A 19348-nucleotide genomic window follows, 5' to 3' on the forward strand; every position below is an offset into this window, starting at 1 on the left:
TAGATGCAGCTGCAAGGAGATGTTAGGGCTTGTGTGAGCCAGTGGACTCTCATGGGCCCAGGGAGTTTGGCAGACAAATGCTAAGGTGACTTAGCTTTTCGCTAAGCCCCAAAGATCACCCTTCTGCACCCAAAGATCACCTGCAGTTCCCACTGAAGTCAATGGGAGTTGAAGGGCGTCAGTACCTTTGAAAACCTTTCGCCAATAAGAGCTGGAGCTCTCAGGGAACAAGTCAGGCCTCATGCTCCCAAGACTGTGATTGCTGTGGGTACACTAGGCTGGTATGACAGGGCTGGCAGAGAATGATGCCCCCATGAAACAGAGCATCTAATAAGCTAAGGTGCCTCTGGCTAGACCTGTTATAACTACAGATGGTCAAAGGTTTACATTTAAAAGTGGCTTTTCAAATTACATGAAAATCTCTGAGCCTTTTTTGGGTTTATCTAGATACTTATCTGGCTGCCATTACCATAGTATCTGAGCACCTCTCAGTCATTAATGTATTTTTTCCTCACAATACCCCTAAGAGGAGGACAGTGCTAGTGTGCCCATTGTACAGATTGGAAACTGAGGCACAGAGAGACTAAGTGACTTGTCCAAGGTCACACAGGAAGCCTGTGGTAGAGCAAGGAATTGGACCCTGGCCTCTCAAGTCCTAGGGTAGTGCCCTAACCACTAGACAATCCTTCCTCTGCACCAGAGTATAGGTCATAATTATCACATTTTTTGTCAAAATGAAAAAAAAAAGTTTTGAATCAATTTTATTCAAATCTAAGTGAAAGATGTTTGGGTTTCAGTTTCCTTTCCCTCTCCTTCTTTCCAGAGGAAAAAAGGGAAAGAAGGGAGTGGAAACCAAAAAAAAAAAAAGAAAGAAAAAAAAAGAATTTTTTTTGTTATGATTCAAATCAAGTTGAATAAAAATAAAAATTTTAATTTCAGTGAAAAACCCGGAAACCCAGACCAAACAAAACTGGTGTCACTTCTCCCCAAACTTTCCAGGGAATGTAGTTACTATTTGTCAACCAGATCTATTCTGGACAATGACAGCCTGCAAGGAGCAAATGGAGGCTACGACAGATATTGATCTCCACCGGAGATGTCTGGAAAGACGAATTCAGACTGGGACAGGTGCAGAGAAGGGCTAATAGGAAAATCAGGGTGATGGAAGGCCTATCTGACATGAGAAGACAAAGACCATGGCTTGTTTAGTGTAGCAAAGAGAAGGGATCTGATTGCCCTCTATAAACACATCCCAGGTAAATACCAGGGAGGGGGAAGAGCTGTTGAAACTAAAGGACAATGTTGGCCCAAGAACAAATGGAGATAAACTAGCCCTTGGTAAATGAAAGCTGGACATTAGGAGAAGGTTTCTAACCATCAGACGGCTGAGGTTCTGGAACTGTCTCCCAATAGGAGCAGTGGAGGCAAACAACCTAACTGGTTTTAAGATGGAGCTTTATGAATGGCATTATGTGATGGGGTTGGCTGGACTTGCTGACTTACGGACACTGCGCCAGGCCCTGCAAACACCTTCTGATTTCAGGATCTGGTCTGTGCACAGCCTGTCCACCCCTCTGCTGGAGACCTCAGTGAAGTACATCCCCCCACAGCCAGCTGTGAGACAATGCTGGTAAAGGCAAATGTCGCCAGTCTTTGAAGGAAACGCCTTGATATGGTGCCAAGATGCTGTGCTGTGCTGCTGATTGAAGAGGATTTTGGTACCAGATGGGAAAAGAAGTTGCTGACCAGTTGTGGGGGCGACATGAACTAGGAGAGATCAGCAACACGAACAAGGAGAGCAGCTCCTTGAGTTATGCGAGTTGCCCTGGAAGTTTTACTTCGGCATCCTAGCAGGACAGAGGTCCGTGGAGTTCTCCATAAGCAGCACCGCAAGAACCAACACATCAACAGTGCGTTACTTCCTTTTATATGGAGCACATGATCCTCAAGTGCTGTAGTATGTTATCGTTACAGGAAGTGGACAATATATGGGATCTGATCCTCAGCTGGTGTCAGTTGGCGTAGTCCCATTGGAGTCACTGGAGTCATGCTGATTTACACCAGCTGAGGACTGACTCCTGGTGTGGAATGCTGAGAAGTGGTTGCGCAAGTGAAAGTGATGAAAAGAAAATGAGCACATTCCCGCGTAAGGCGAATAAGAGAGGAAGAGGCAAACAAAGAGGTATAGGGCAAGTGAGCATAAGAGACGATCCCTGACATGAGATGGAGACTTGACAAGACATGAGCTGTTGAAGAAAGATACACAGGGGCAGGAGCTGCAAAGGTAAAGTTGTCACACCCGCAAGACGCTCAGTGGGATGCGAGGACAAAGGAAAAGCCCGTGCAGATGGCAGAGTGGTGAGCAGAGGCAAAACGCCAGATTTAGAAGTGAGTCTAAAAGAGGAGTCCAGAGTTCCTGATAAATGTGGAGTTCGTGCCCAGTGGTGGAGTTAGTGCCCAGTTGTGTGTATGCAAGCATTTTCAAACCAGATTAACTCAATCTGACCCATTTTAAAATCACCGTGTAGACAAGCCCTACCTGACACCTTTTTGCAGCCCCCTCCCTCAAATGCATTTCACACACCTCCTAATTCAGCCCAAACTCTGGAAGACAGGTTGGAGCCAGGTTCCTGGAACATTTTAAAAAATGAAGAGGATGACTGTGAAGTCAAAGATGCACGAATGGGCTTAACAAGTGCACGCCTGGCATTTCTGGGAACATAGTGGGTCCTGTCGAATGGAGTCGGGTGAATAAGAGATTTTTTGGTTCACTGGCAATTCCAACTTTTTTTTTTAAAAAATTCCATTTTGGGGGTTGAAACAAACATGAAAATTTTTGACAATTTTCATCAAATGGAAAAGTAAAAAAAAAAAAAAAAAGTCCGGGTCAGGTTGAAACGAAAGGTTTTATTCTGACCCGACTTTATAAATGTTATTTTGATTTCAGGCAATGTGACAAAAGCAAAGCATGGCTAGCTTCACAAACCAACCAGTGGTGTGGTGACGCCATCGCCCTTAGGAGCTTTAGCCCACTGGGAGGCACTCATCTGGGATTTGGAAGACCTAGATTAAATTCTCCCCTCTACCTGATGTAGAGAAGGAATCCTAATGTGGGTCTCCCACGTTGTAGGAGCATGCCCTATACTCTGGGCTGTGTGAAAACCAGTAGCTGCATAATCCAGTGTCTCCTGTTAAAGTTGTTCCACGCTGTATAAATAGTCATTGGAGCAGGGACTTCAACTCCAGCCACTCCCTCTCAAGGGAGTCCTGAAGACTAGGCTATAGAGTCATTCGTACCCTTTTCCCTGCGCTCAATGGCTATTTATTGTCATCATGAATGACTATGACTTGCCACTACGGATGACAATGAATAGTCATTGGGTCATGGAAAGGGAGTGAGAATAACCCTCCATTGGCTTCCCATGGACCATCCATATACCTATATCTCACATCTATCAGATGTCTAGATTCTCTGATGATACAGAGTGGGTGTAAGTATTATATGGGGTGTGACCAAGAGAAGAGGGTCATGGCTGGGATTCCACTGCCCTGGCAATCCTCAGCTGTTGTACTTGCAGCAGGTGTAACTTAGAACAGCCTCCAGGCTGCTCCACCATATGCTTCAAAAAAGCCGCAGAAGAACGGTGACCGACTTAGCCAGACTTCCTGCTCAGTAGCAGCCCTGTGCAGCAGAGCCCCTGCACACTCCCAACGGGCAGCAGCGGAAAGCCTCCCTATACCCCCTTAAGCCCCCTGCCTCAGTTTCCCTTCTCTTCCATGGTGGTCGTGAGACCAGATTGGCTAATATTTGCTCATCACTTTAAACGCTCAGGAAACGGGAAAAGTTTGACCAGAGATGAGCCTCACCAACCTCCGCAGGGGAGCAATCTCACACCACAGTGTGTGCGAAATCTAGCTCCAAATTTTACACGTATTCCCCAGTGCCCTCTAAATAAGGCTGCTGCACTCAACACAAAGTGGCTGATGCCCATCATCTCCCCTTCCTGCTCCCCCCCGGCACTGACACGACTCACAGCCCTTGGGGCTGGTTCCCCTGAGCCAGAGAGCTCTCGTTCTCTTGGCTGGGCAGCCAGAAGTACTTCAGCGTAATGTTGCAGGCCGAAGGGCTTGGGGCAGGAAAGCTCTTTGTTAAAACGTGTGTGAGCTGAAGGCCAGGAGAGCCCTGCGCTCCCACAGCCTAGTGATCCCACAAATAACAGAGATGCCTACGGCAGGAACTGTGCCCCCCGCCCCCGAGCTTCCTACTGAGCATCGTTTGTCCCCAGTTCCTCCCTGATAACCCTGCCTTGCGGCTGTAACCTGCACATGTCCCGGTCTGACTTCACCGCAGCAGTTGTTATTTTGTGATACGTCACCTGGCCTCTCTGCCCTTGGCCAGGCCCTCCCTCCTGCTCCAGTCTAGCCCCTGCTCTGAAATGGACAGTAGCGGCTGGTTCTTTGTTCTTCGATCTCTCTTTCTTGCTTTGCCCTATCACACTGTGCTACTGTTAGCACCTCTCCCCCGACATCCTTTACAGACACACATCCAGACTCACAACGCCCCCGGCAAGCCACACGGAGTCTAATCCCCATTCGCACTACTGGGGAACTGAAAGATTAAGGCCAACATTTTCAAGATCAGCTACAGGTATCTAAGCCCACCTAAGCAAGCGACCTGCCTCTGAGAGGCACTGACCACCCGCAGCGCCTGCTAAAGTCAATGGGGAATGACAAGCGCTCAGCGCTGCTCAGGATCTGGCCTGCTGCATTCAGTGCTTTTCTTTGAAAAACGGTGGCCCTCACCATTAAGGCTTGGGTATCAAAAACGCCACAGAGGGGTGTGGGTGAGGTGCTGGGGGCCGAGATGTCTGCTCTGCTTAAAGCTATCCTGCTGGGTGGAAGATCATGCTTCCTTGCTGGGCTGTCCCCTTTGTTGTCAGGCCTCCCCTGCAAATCAGCGCCACCCTCCGGCATATTTTCCCACTCACCCTTTCTCCTGGAGCATAGGGGAACAGGGGATGTCAGGTACAGGGGGATGTTTTCTCTGCTTTGCCCCAGTCTACCCCACATGCTGGCACAGTTGATGGTTTTGGCTGGGCCAGGCCAAACCCATCCTGCTGTGTTTCCAGCAGTCACAGCTAGCAGGGTTTCTGCTGCAGCTCTTCCCTGACATCTTAAAAGAGAAGCTGCAGCTTCAGGGGAGCCAGAGGATTGCTCCTTGCCTATGGCACGACAAAGGATGGCGTGGACTTTGCTGGCAGAGAAGGGCTTGGCAGAGAAGGGCTTGCTCAAACCGAAGCTCTCTCTCCCTGGATTGGTTCAGCTCCAGAACCAAACACCCTGGCTCCGGTCTCTCGCTAGACTGTCTCAGACTGGAACGCCACACGGGAGTGTGCGCAAAACTTAGGGCAAGTTCAGAATTGACTGTGACGTCAGATCTGAGCGGGGTGACTCCCTGCAGATGGCAGGACAATCAGGCCTTTCCACGTAGAATGCCTTTCTGTGTTTTCCTGCTACCCTCTGGGCGCCCGCTGAGTCATTCCCCCCTCTCTCTGCTCTGTAGCACAGCTACCTCGGCCTCCCTAGCCCTCTGCGTCCGACTCCTCCTTGCTGCCCTGCGGTTGACTGCTCCTTACCTGAGGTTGGCGTCATGGGAGCAGCAGCCAGACCGTTCATGTTCAGCGCTGCCATCTGCTGCATCTGGGCTGCGGCAAAGGCTGCCATGGGATTCAGGTAGCCTCCTTGTGCCACGGATGCCATGATAGCCGCCTGCTGCTGCATCAGCTGGAACAAAGAGAACAGGGAAAAAATATCACGCGTTCACCAGCAGGGCAACCCCAGAGAGGAGACATTGCAGGCACAGACCGGTCACTCAGGCTCTTCCACAGTGCCGGCTCGACCAATGTGGTTCTGCGCTAGACTTTGTTTTGTCCAAAGCCAGAAAAAGCTACTGGCAACTGACCAGACAACCCAATTTGCAGGTTTTCAATCAGTATCTGTGGGCTCTGGATCGGAAACACTTTGCTATGTGCGTGAGATGGGCTGATTTCCATTGGTCTTAAGTCACTGAAGTTCATACATGCATGTCCTAGGACGGGGGTTCTCAAACTTCATTGCACTGCGACCCCCTTAGGACAACAAAAATTACTGCATGACCCCAGGAGGGGGAACTGAAGTGTGAGCCCACCTGAGCCCCACCGCTCCAGGCCGGGGGACAAAGCTGAAGCCGAAGGGCTTCATTCCCAGGCATGGGGCCTATAACCTGAGCCCTGCCACCCTGGGCTGAAGCCAAAGCCTGAGCCCAGGAAGTGGGGCTCAGGCTTCAGGTTTGGCCCCAGGAGGTGGGCCTTGGGCTTGGGCTTTGGCCAGGCTAACACCAGCCCTGGCGACCCCTCACGACCCACTTTGGGGTCCTGACCCACAGTTTGAGAAGCGCTGTTCTAGGAAAAACCACAGGATGAGGAGTCAAATACTCCAGTCTCCGCTGCACCACTCATTCACTCTGCGACCAGGGGCTAGTCATTTTAGAGGAAACCTGCAGCGATTAAGTTACAAGTTACATGTGTTGGTCCTGCTTTGAGCAGGGGGGTGGACTAGATGACTTCCTGAGGTCTCTTCCAACCCTAATATTCTATGATTCTATGTCATAGGACATCTCTCTCTCTCTCTAATGGTAAGAATCTACATAGTCATCGTTCGAGCTGATCAATAATTTTGTGATGGACAGTTTTCCACTGAAAAATTCAGTCTAATTGAAATTGAAACATATCATGGGAACATGTCAATTTTAGATAAGACAAAGTCAGAATATTTAGTTTTGACACTGTCTAAATATTTCGCTTTGGCTTTATCATTTTGATTCATTTTTTTAGACTTCTATGCTACGGCAAATTGTTAATTTAATATTCTATGATATGCATTATAGTTAATGTTACCTAGGTAACATTATTTAACATTTTTGTGTAATATAGAAGTCTACACAAAATGAAATGCTTCAATGGTCCCAAATCAGGTTTTTTTTTAAATTTTCATTTAGTGGAAAATGTTAGCTTTTCGTTGTGATTCAGAATTATTTTTGTCCCCAAAATGTCAGAATTTCCCCCGGGATGGAAATTCCAGTTCCCAACCAGCTCTAGTCATTGGTTCTCACAATGAGCTGGTTCTCCGCTTGTGCTGTTCATGAACTCTTATGCAGCAGGAGTGAAAAATGCGTGTCAGATGCTACCATTCAGGTGAGTAAGAGGAGCATTTTGATTGGGCAGCATTTTACTTTCTCTTTTCACAGGTGTAAATGAGAACACAAGGAGCGGGGCAGGGCAAAACCAGCACCTCTTGCATTTAGAAACGTCTCTCGCTGCTTCACTTGCTCTAGAGCTGTGGGGGGCACTACTGACTCAATCTGCTATTTTGGTGCCTTCTCCATCAGAACGTGACAGCCTGATGATGTAGTTTAGCACGTCGGCCATGGATCTCAGCATTAGAAGGAAGGACACTTTCAAAGCCATTGCAAGGGAAGGTTTATTGTTGTTTACTGGCAAATTTAACAGTTAAGAAGCTGCTAAATTAACCACAAACATAAAAAAAATAGCAATCACTTTACGATGTTGAAAGCATCCTTGCCGGGCATTCAAGTGCAGAGGCAGTCTGGTCCAATGGACAAAGAGTGACCGAGGAGCTAGATAGGCTCAGCTCAGCTACTGATGTGCTGTGTGACCTTGGCAAGCCATTTCAATTCTCTGTGCCTTAGTTTCCCCTGCTGTAAAATGGGGATAATAATATTTGCCCTCCTTGGTAAAAGTGCCTGAAATCTATGGATTAAAAGTGCTGTATAAGACTGGAATATTATTATTTCTTGCATCTTAACACACAGCAACTCAGTGCCAAGGTAGAGGCTTCCCTTTTGATTGTTAATTACCCTTCCTTATTATATACTGCATAAGACACTTTCACATTTTAATTAGTGATTTACTCTTCTTTGTAATTACTGATGGAGTGATTAGATGAGCTTTTTATATTACAGCACAATGCCAGTCCCCTTTAAGGAGCAAATTTGTTGTAGGCATCAATTGGATTTATTCTCCAGATCAGACACTGAGCAGGTGATTTTATTAAGTACTCCAATAAAGTGAGGAAGGGAGAGGGAATGCATCCATCTTTAAACAAGGATTGACTCTACCTTTGGGTGTCTACTGACCCATAGCTCATTTCCTGCGTAGGATATTTATTCTTCTGTCTGGCTGAGGACAGAGCTTGCTCCATGGCTGGTTATGTAAGTGATGGCTGAGGTCCAGGATCGGCTTAATACTGCTGATCAAATTTGTATTTCTTGGAGGTAAGGAGAGCTTCAAGGGCTGGGAGGGAGCTGAGTCTAGGCTGACTGCGTTAGACTTTCCTCTTATTCCTTCAAGGTATGTCAGAGATGGAAAAACTTTTGTGACCTGCTTGTACAGTGTTTATGGTGGTTAGTCTGCAGAGTGGCTAACGGCCTACTACTGGTTTCAGTTACTGGAGCTAATCCTTCTGTTCAAGTGATACACCTTTGTGTTTTGGTGCTGAAGGTTTCGGGTTCAGACACTACTCATGACCTATAATGGGGATATCATAACATTTGCTCGTAACCCTGGTTAAGACACTGGACTGTGACTCTCCAGTCACTCTCTGCACTGGAACTCTGCCACAGACACCATGGATGACCTTGGTCAAGTCATTTCATTTCTTTGGGCATCAGTCCCCACCTGTAAAATGGGGATAATAATTCTTCCTTTGTCTTATCTAGACTGTACGACTTTCAGGCCAAGGGCTATCTCTTACTAGACACAATGGGGCCCTGATCTTGGCTGGGGTAACTCGCTGATACCATAATACAATTAATAGTCATGCTGTTCCAAAGACAATCCCTATTATGCATGTTGCATGTTAGTTACTAGAGCCCAGCAAATTGTGTGTAGCATTTGACTGCCTGGATGGTGTAACCTCTTGTCCTGCTCATGACACGTCCAGGAGCTGTTTGCAATTGTTTCAAACATAGCGGGTGTTCAAAATGATCTGCCGAATCCTGCCTGGTCTGTCAACAAGTATACAGTGGGAAATGCACACGAAATGGTGGCCTGATACAACCCCAGGTTGAGGCATGCACAGTTTTGCAACATACTGTCATTACTCCATCTCTGTTACATCTGTCCAGAGTCACAAATGGCATTTTCCTTTCTGTGTTCATGCAGAATCTGAGGCTGCTCCTAACCTGCCGACTACAGGTCAACGCACTGTGGACACCCTAAAGTCCCACTGATTTCAGTGGAATGGCAGCGTAAAATTGACTGTACTGCTGGTAGAGGGAGCGGAGTAGGCTGGGAAGAGCGGAGGTTACATTTAACTTACACTTAGAGAGGAAGGATGGTCCGGGGGTTAGAGCACTTGTCGAGAACTCAGAAGGCCTGTGTTCAAGTTTCTGCTGTGCAACAGAGTGCCTATGTGACCTTGAGCAAGTCACTTAGGACATGGCTACACTATAGGGGTTGATCTTTGGCTCTGCAGCTGTGCAGACATGGCCAATATTGATGGAAGGGATTGAGGTAGGTAATCCTCCTCTCCGAGAGGCAGTAGTTAGGTCAATGAAAGAATTCTTCTGTCGACCTAGCTGCAGCTACATGGGTAGCCCTAACTACAGCGCTAAGGCTGTGAAATTTTTCACAACCCCGAGAGTGACATAGCTAGGTAGATCTAATTTGTAAGTGCAGACTAGGCCTAAGTCTCTCTGTGCCTTAGTTCCCCACCTGCACTATGGAGATCATAGCACTGCCCTCCCCCAGAGGGGTGGCTGTGAGGAGAAATGCACTGAAGATCATGACATGCTCAGATTAGAACATATGGACAGTGGGAATTTCCCTTCCTTGAGAAATTTTGGAGAAAAAAAAGTTCCATGTCTGAAGAAAAAGTCGAAATGTTGAAAATTCCAGCAAAAACCTGTTTTGAAACAATCCAATTATTTCATTTCAAAAATGTCTAAATGAAATTCTACCTGGGATCCCAAACCCCAAGGCTCCCGGCTCATCGACAGCTCCTGGCTCCACCTTGGAGAGCCTAGAAACTCTGAGGTCTCCAATCCGGGGGCAATCTGCATGGCTGGCTGCCCCAGAGCCACGGATCCTGGAAACTCCGGGGTCCTGACTCTGAGGCAGTCCAAGGAACTGGGCAAGCGAGCTGGCAGGAAACTGGTCCACATTCTGTCAGAACATGGGCTGAAATTGTCCCATTCGTGGGAAACATTTTGAATTTGATGAATCTGCCTTTTCTGTTGGAAAATCTCGGAGCAGCTCTGATCCTATGGCAATGGAAGCTTTCTTAGAAAGTCACAGCATTGTAAGAATAGAACTATACCTCGGGAAAGGGAACTCGGTAACCTTGAAACAAGCGAACGGAATAGACCCGTCTCCCCTCCCCTACGGTGAGTCAAGGGAGATTTATGAAAGGAGGGCAAGTCCTGCAAGGGTCATCAGTCTGTCTTATAAAATCCCTGGAGCGTTGCCTGGGGCATTCAAATAAGTCTTCCCACTCCTTCCCAGCTACCTCCTGAAGACAAATGTCCTATCCAACCTCCTTTCATTTAAAAGAGGCCCAGTGTGTGAGTGAGCTTTTTCCTTTCTTGGCCAAAGGAGGCATTTTTTTTTTCTATTATTCCTTCCTTGGGACGATCTCTGCTTGAGCAATTAAGGAGCTTTATCCCGTCCTTATCTGATAGACAATTCCCTCCTCTCCCAGCCCTGTCATTGTCAGTATTCAAAGCCTGGGCTTATGGTGACCGGTGGATGGTTCCAGGGTGGTGTATGTTCATGGAGAGCATCTGCTGAGCTATCTGCTATCTGATGAGCCCTAGCTCCCAGTCCCTGAGCAGGAGGATCTGCTAAAGGGTCGCTTACACAGAAATGAGCCACTGGGAAGGGTTGGGGGCAATACCTGCCAGGAGGAAAGCAGAGCGATTGGGATGGGGTGGGGGAAGAGAGATGATTGGTTGGGCAGTGGAGACCTGCCCACTGATGGAAGAATCTCCACACACCCTTTCTTCTGCAACCACTGATCCTGTGAACCCACTGAAGGTTCCTCCAGGGGCCGAGCATGCCTCATCACCCACTGACTTCCATGACTGGAGAGAGGGCCCTTGCAGTCAGACACGAAGCACTTGGGCCTGGCCCCTAAATGAGGGCAGGATGTGTCTTCGGGACAGAGTTGAAATGCAGAGTCTCCCAGGAATCTTTGCTTCCACTTTGTTTCACTCAAGCCTGCACTTCTGGAGTTGAAGCGCATACAGGCCCCTCACACCAGTTTGCTTTGGGCATCAAAAATACTACAGCTAGCAGTGAGCAGACCCAGGAAAGTTCCCCCAGGCTGCCCCTCCTGCTGGGGAGAAGCTCCCCATCAACAGCTGTAAAACAAACTCATTGTCCTCCTTCAAACCCCTCCTCAAACTCTCCTTTGCTCTGATGCCTACAAAAACCTTGGCAATGGCCAGGCTACTGGTGTGCTGAGACCACCATCTACCACGCTGACCTGTATTGGCTCACTGTTTCCTTGCACTCTGCCATCTGTCTGTATCCATCTGTTGTCTCCTGTCTTACACTTAGACTGTAAGCTCTTTGGGGCAGGGGCTTTCTTTCTGTTATCTATTTGCACAGCGCCTGGAAAAATGAGGCCCGGGGCCATGACTGGAGCTCCTAGGCACTATGATAATGCAAATAAATAATAGTAATAATAATCATAATTAATAAGTTGAATTTCCTGCAAGATTCACTTCACTCTTCACTTCCTGTCCTAAGCCACTGTGTAGTGTGACTGGCTGCTGTTAACCAGCTTCTGTGGTTCCAGCTCAGTGGTGGTGACATCCTACGCTGGTTGAAACCATTGCTCTGCCCAGTGAAATATTATGGGTGAAGCAACTCTTACAGAGTAGGTTGCACAAACCTTCCTCTTCTATTCACTTGTTTATAACTTCTTGTTTTTTACTTTCCTGGCTGCGGGCAGGTTTGTTCTCCACCAGGAGCACAATTTCCAACCAAGTCTAAGCCACAATGGTTGAGAGAGACAAGGCAGGTGAGGTAATATCCTCTCAGCGACAGAAGTTGGCCCAGTAAAAGATATTACCTCAACCACAGAGTCTCTCTAATATCCTGGAACTGACACAGCTCCCACAACACTGCATATACCAGACATTTGCAAGAGTGAAAGAGGCAACAATAATACACCCTTCCATTGTATGGAATATCTATACACTCCTCCCTAGGAGGGAAGATTGAAAAAATTGGGTTTGTTTAGTCTGGAGAAGAGAAGACTGAGAGGGGACACGATAACCGTTTTCAAGTACATTAAAGGCTGTTACAAGGAAGAGAGAGAAAAATTGTTCTTCTGAACCTCTGAGGACAGGACAAGAAGCAATGGGCTTAAATTGCAGCAAGGAAGGTTTAGGTTGGACATTAGGAAAAACTTTCTAACTGTCAGGGTGGTTAAGCACTGGAATAAATTCCTTAGGGAGGTTGTGGAATCTCCATCGTTGGAGATTTTTAAGAGCAGGTTAGACAAACACCTGTCAGGGATGGTCTAGTTAATACTTAGTCCTGCCATGAGTGTAGGGGACTGGACTAGATGACCTCTCGAGGCCCCTTCCAGTCCTATGATTTTATGCAATAATGGCTCACAACTTATTTTGAACTCCCCTAGCTTGACAGTGGTAGATGGGAGACACTTGAAATTAGACAGTGAGAGATTCCTTGGTCGCAGATACACTTTTGGTTGCGATTTGTCTGAGTTAAAAGATGTATTTTGCAGATGCCAGCTGGATTTTGTAATACATTCCCCTAACAGTCCACCAGTATTCTATTAGGGTGTGCACAGAACTCCTCACTAATGCAAACACGGCTCAGTCTGTATGAGTGCTATTAATTATTTGTATTACAATAGCACCTACAGGCCGGAGCTGAGATCAGGGCTTTATTATGCTAAGCACTGCATAAGCCCATGGTGAGAGACAGTGCCTGACCCAAAGAGCTGACAAAACAGACAAAGAGCGAGAGAAAGGAAGTATATTATTCCTGTTTTCCAGATAGGGAACCGAGACACAGAGAGGTTGAATGCCTGGCCCAAGGTCACACAAAAAGTCCCTCCTAGCCAATGTGGGAATTGACTGAGGGAAGGGTGCTACAGAAAAACATAGCACGGGATCATGAAATAAACATATTATTGTCTATCCCAGTCTTTGAACAGCCTAGCATTTTGCTTGCTTTGTCTTCTTATTCTTTTGCTCAGAATAATACCAGCGGGCGCTTTCCACCTCCCAAGCACTACACAAACACTTTGATAATTAATAAACCCCTATGGGAGAGCCAGGGGGGCAGTAACGTCAGGATCTAGCTCGTGTTTATGCCTACAGATCGGCTCCCCCTGCTGGAGGGAATGAGAACAGCAGAACTGTTCAACGTGGGCAACCCTAGGCAAATAAAATTCATCAAATAATTCAACCCATTTTTGTGATTTAAAATATATATATATATATATATATATATATATATATATTAGACTGTTTCCCCCTATTCCATAGAGCTAGCAGGATAATGAGTGAATATTGTATAGGGCCTAATCACATCAGCCACAATATCAGAGCTCATTCACCTGCACATCTACCAATGTGATATATGCCATCATGTGCCAGCAATGCCCCTCTGCCATGTACATTGGCCAAACCGGACAGTCTCTACGTAAAAGAACCAATGGACACAAATCAGACGTCAGGAATTATAACATTCAAAAACCAGTCGGAGAACACTTTGGTCACTCGATTACAGACCTAAAAGTGGCAATTCTTCAACAAAACAACTTCAAAAACAGACTCCAACGAGAGACTGCTGAATTGGAATTAATTTCCAAACTGGATACAATTAACTTAGGCTTGAATAGAGACTGGGAGTGGATGGGTCATTACACAAAGTAAAACTATTTCCCCATGTTTATTTCCCCACCCCCCACCGCTCCTCGGATGTTCCTGTTAACTGCTGGAAATGGCCCACCTTGATTATCACTACAAAAGGTTTTTCCCTCCCCGACCCCGCTCTCCTGCTGGTAATAGCTCACCTTACCTGATCACTCTCCTTACAGTGTGTATAGTAACACCCATTGTTTCATGTTCCCTGTGTATATAAATCTCCCCACTGTATTTTCCACTGAATGCATCCGATGAAGTGAGCTGTAGCTCACGAAAGCTTCTGCTCACATAAATTTGTTAGTCTCTAAGGTGCCACAAGTCCTCCTTTTCTTTTCACAAAATCTACTGTTGGTGGAATAATTTCCCTCTCGTTATTCACCCAGTTTATGTCATGGATCCGACACCCTTAACCATGATTCTTCTGCAGCTCAACGGGGTGGGGCCCTGAGCTTCTAGAGCAAAGGGATAGAAGTGCTAGCTCCGCTTCTGCCCCGACACTGCACTGCCCACTGCCTGTCGAGATCCACGTAATCCTGGGTGACCGGAGATTTGTTGCAATTCAACAATTGCCGTTATTATCGCCTTTGCACAGCTAGGGGAATGGTGAGTCACTGACAGTAAATGACTCACCCAAGCCCAAACAGCAAAGTCAAAGTGCCCCTCCTAACTCCCAGCCCCTTCCGTAGAAGGTAATCCCGTGCTCTGTGCTGCAGAATCTAGTTCCTACCCCTGTCTGGAATTTAGCCAGGACACCATGGCTAACACTCGCATGTCGTTTTTATGCAAACTTGACAGATGGCTTTGATCTCATTTTCAAAAATTAAATCACTTTCCCCATGGTTGTTACTTTCCAGGGGCTCCTTCCTTTCTGCTTGCTTTTCTTGTCTGAATTTTCCTACCTTCTCTGGTTTACCCTCAAATGATTTCCGTTCTGCCTAGTGGGTGGCAGCAATATAAGGGAATCACTAAGGGCTCAGCTGCCTCTTCGTTAAAAAAAAAGGGAGCTCAACAAACTTTGTTACGGCGGCTTACCTGGACCTGATCTCTAGTAGTGAGTTTAATATTCTGTGCTGCTTTTTACCACACATGGCTTCGATGCTGCTTGTTATCTATGCTTCTGAATGCATTACGTGAAAGAAAGAAATAATTTCCCATTATTTTGTGGGGGAGGGGTGTTAAACAGGCCGAGAAGATTCAGTTGGGAGACAAACACTCATTCGGTCTCTGAAGTAAGAGATTTCATCAAGCTGTGAAACTTGGCTCTCGCTATATTAAGAGCAAAGAGGGGCCGATACAACTTTCTGCCTCTTGAGTGTCAGCAGACACATCTATGTCATTAGGACCAGATCCACTGTCATAGGCTTGCCTGGTGCCCCACGTGGGTTGATATGCAAAGGCCAGGTGTAGAAGAGAGCTTGAACCTTCACATCCAAGCCCAGAGGGCACAAAAAGGGGGCATGTTGGCTCAACAATGTGTCTCACTTCCCCTGAGCCTTCAGAAGACTCTCCGTAGGGGCTTAATCCAGCTCCCTTGAAGCCAGGGGAGAATCTCCCATTGACTTCAACAGTGCAGACTAAAGCCCTGGGTTCGTTATGGGGGTTGGACACTGCCGGTGGGAAAGGGTGGGGCTGAGCGATTGGCTCTGTTTCTCTGCCTTCTCTCTGATCAGCAAGGGGATGGATGGCCAGGAGGCAGTGTAGACGTGTAGGACTGCTGAATCAATTGGTCTGGCCTTTTGGAGCGTGCACAGGCCAAAACAGATCTGCAATGGAATAGGTAGGAGGCAAGGCTATGAGTACAAACTCAGTGTCGAGTCCCTTATGTAGGTCATACTCTAGTAGGCTATTAGCCATTGAGCCATTAGTATTGTCTGTTTAATGGTAGCATCTAGAGGTCCCAACCAAGATGATGGCCCCACTGTGCTGTCCCTACCCCAAGGGCCTTTCGGTCTGAATAAGGATTATCACCATTTTGTAGATGGGGGAAATGACGAATAGAGAGAGATTAAGTGATGTGCCGAAGGTCACACAGGGAGTTGGTGGCAGAGCTGGAAAATGAACCCCTGTCCCCTAAGTGCTGGACACTTTAGGCCAAGCTTCTTCTCCCTTTAGCTGGGGCCTTACATCCAGGCAGCAGGCTGAGCTCTTAAATGTACATTGCATCTTCCCGTCAAAAGAAAATGCACCCCCCCACCCCTTTTCTCTCTATCTGTAACCACTCCGTGTCTCTCTATCATTCTCTCCATCTTTCTCTGGTATTTCTAAGGTGCCAATCACCTTGGTATCTAAGAGCTGGCAGTCCAATGTGGATTAACTGGGGCTGACGGGACACTGCACAGCCCGAGCGCTTCACTCCCTTTCTTTTGTGTGCGATTCGGAGATGAAACAGATAGGAAGAGGCAAAGATAGTTCTGCTGATTGAAAGACAGGCTTCAAGCCCATCTTGGCTATGCAGACGCCACACAGAAATGTGATCCCGTCACTTAGACAGCTCGGAAGTCTCCAGGGTAATTGGTGTCACCAGCCTGTCATATCAGAGGACTTGAATTCTAAAATGTATTCCCTCCCATTAACATATTTAGCAGCAAAAGATGGTGGGACCATATCCTGCTTCCACTGAAGTAGATGGAAAAACACCCATTGGTGTCACTGGAAGCAGGAGCAGGCTCAGTAAAGGTTCTTCCTCTTTCTTTAGAGACAAATCCTCACTCCAGCGTCTTCCCACCCTGATTTCCTTTGCTTACTACAGGGGAAAACAGATTTGGGGTAACTTTCACTGTTAAAAGTAAAGGGCCAGAATCTGCTGCCAGTTACATCAGAGTAAATCCGGAGGGATTCAGTCAGTACCTTTACAGCTATGGCAGAGCACATTTAGTGCGAATCCATGACCATGGAAATCATCAGTCACACCCACACTGGTGTAAAGACAGACCCCACCTCTGCTGCAGTCAGTAGGGTTACAGCCGGATTTGGTCTAGCGGGTCAGTGCAGCACAGCGGGCACCTCCCAAACTGGCCGCACTTCTACATGGTGTGCTTTGTGCAATACAAGGCCTCGGGACGTCTTCAGAGAGGGAGAGACAGAAAGCATGGGTAGTAGGAAAGAAAGAAAGAAAGAAAGAAAGAAAGAAAGAAAGAAAGAAAGAAAGAAAGAAAGAAAGAAAGAAAGAAAGAAAGCATGTGTAAACAGGGAGAGCAGAGAATGGGTTCCGCTTTGACTTGTCTTGCAGGATTTCTGCCTGAGAAGTAACAATTGAATCTCTCTGCCTCTCAGCCCTTAGAGATGCTCCTTCTTGGCCCACATTTCTTGCGTTCCTGCATGTTCCCCAGTTGATACCTCTACACAAGGGGGCACTAAGGCAGCATCCCCTAGCTGGGATGCCCCTGAGGTGCTGGGTGCAGCTTGACCTCCCTGTGGACTGGCAGCAGGGAGGGTCAGCCCGCTCCTCTGCTGACTGCTGGGGAGGTTGGATAAATGCAGCCAGGCTGGGGGAAGGATGTTTCATGCATCATGTCGGGAGAGGAGTCGGGGAGGGTGGCCGAGGGCTCCTCTCCTAACCACTAGGGAATAAAACAAACAGGAGGCTGGAAAAAAAGATGAGCTTGCTTGATGGGGAAGGAATGAAAAAGTGCGGCTGCGCGGTTCTGGGGTGAGGGGGGCAATTTCTTGGGGCTCCCAGGATGTTTACAGAACGCTAAACTGTATTATACTATTCTGCCATTAGGTTGCACTGTATTTTAAATACCTTATTTAAAGCTAACCTTAGCCTACCTGGCAGAGCATTAAAGATGCTTATGATGAATATATCTGGTCTGTATAAGCAAGCTCTGTAATCACTCCATATCCGACACAGAAGTATATGGCACGGTGTCAGGAGTAAACTAAGGACAGGTCTACACTTAAAACACTGCAGTTGCACATCTGCATTGGTGCAGCTGTGACACGGTTAGTGCTTCACTGAAGACGCTACTACACCAATGGGAGAACTTCTCCCAGCAGCATAGTTAATTCGCGGCCGTGAGAAGCAGAATCTCTGATATAGCACTGTCTACACCAAGCGGTTAGTTTGGTCTAACTGAGTCGCTCAGAGGTGTTGACCTGGCCTAAGAACAGAAAGAATGAAGTCACAAAAGTTGCAGACAGAAGGATTAGCAACAAAGGTTGCAGGAGCTCATCAACATGCCATTCTTCAATGCCCCAGAGAATTTCAGCTTAGATAAAGCTTCAGCGTGGATAGACTGGAAACAGTACTTTGCAAGATTTCACATTGCTACCAAGTTGCACAAAGAAACTGGGGATATACAGGTATCATCTTTAATTTATGCTACAGGGAAGCAAGCAAAGCATATCTTTAAATCCTTTGACTTTACTGTAGACAGGAACAAAGATAACTATGAAAGGGTTCTGGCTATGTTTGATGCCTACTTTATACCTTGGAGAAATATAATTTAAGAAAGAGCATGTTTCCACCAGAGAATTCAAGAACCAGGAGGAAAAGTGGAATGTTTTATAAGAACTCTGCATACACTGGCTGAAAGCTGTGATTTGGGGAATGCAAAACATGAAAATATGAGAGACAGACTGGTTATTGGGTCAACAGATAAACCCAAATAACCCAGATAAACCCCTTCACAACATCTACAACTGAAGGGAGCTTTAATCCCAGCCATGGGTATACAGAGAGCAAAGCAGTCTGAATTAGTGAGACAGCAACACCTACAGCAACTTGAAAACCCTGAATCCAGCTTAGAAACTGTAAACAGACACTTGAATGTTAAAAGTCATTATCATAAAACCTCTGAGGCAAGGAGAGAGAACTCAGGCTAAGAGGGACAAATTCCAGCCTACATGCACAAGGTGTGGGAAAAGTCCTATCCCAAGAGATGATGCATGTTCAGCCAGAGGCACACAGCATAACTAATGCACGAAATAGAGACATTTTGCAGCTGTTTGCCGCACCAAAGCAGTCAGGGAGTTTAACTCATATTACAGACAATCAAGACCCATTTTTTTCTGGGATCTATCACTTGTGATGACATAGAGCCTGCCTGGAGAGTGAAATTGACTATGCATGGCAAGACTATTGACTTTCAAACGGACACAGGAGCTGACATCACAGTCATCTCAGAAGGGACTTACAATCATCTTCAACCTCTCCCAGAGCTGAAGTCACCTGACACAGTTTTGACTATCCCTGGAGGGATGCTGAACTGCATGGGTCTGTTCACCACAGAAGCAACTTACAAAGACAAAAGCTTTGCATTCACAGTGTGTGTGATCAAACGACCACAGATCAACAGGCTCCTCAGCCACAGTGTGGCAGCCATGATGGGTCTGGTGAGAAAAGTGGAAGAACTCAATGGACTATTTGGTGAAATATGA

The 19348-nt window shown here is 46.9% G+C and overlaps 1 protein-coding gene across 13 annotated transcripts in view; it reads right to left on the reverse strand.

Moving 5' to 3' along the window:
* Positions 1-19348, reverse strand: part of CELF4 (CUGBP Elav-like family member 4) — an 889815-nt gene that overhangs the window by 111245 nt on the left and 759222 nt on the right. For all 13 annotated transcript variants that reach the window (XR_012158835.2, XR_012158834.2, XM_073343422.2 and 10 more), the window contains exon 7: positions 5637-5784. Coding sequence is in view for 11 of the 13 variants with exons in the window: in XM_073343422.2 (XP_073199523.1) it covers positions 5637-5784 (148 nt within the window). In the remaining 2 variants the exon portion in view is untranslated. The remainder of the gene's footprint in view (positions 1-5636; positions 5785-19348) is intronic.

The sequence above is a fragment of the Lepidochelys kempii genome, chromosome 5, assembly GCF_965140285.1.
Source record: "Lepidochelys kempii isolate rLepKem1 chromosome 5, rLepKem1.hap1, whole genome shotgun sequence".
In the NCBI taxonomy this organism is placed as follows: Eukaryota; Metazoa; Chordata; order Testudines; family Cheloniidae; genus Lepidochelys; species Lepidochelys kempii.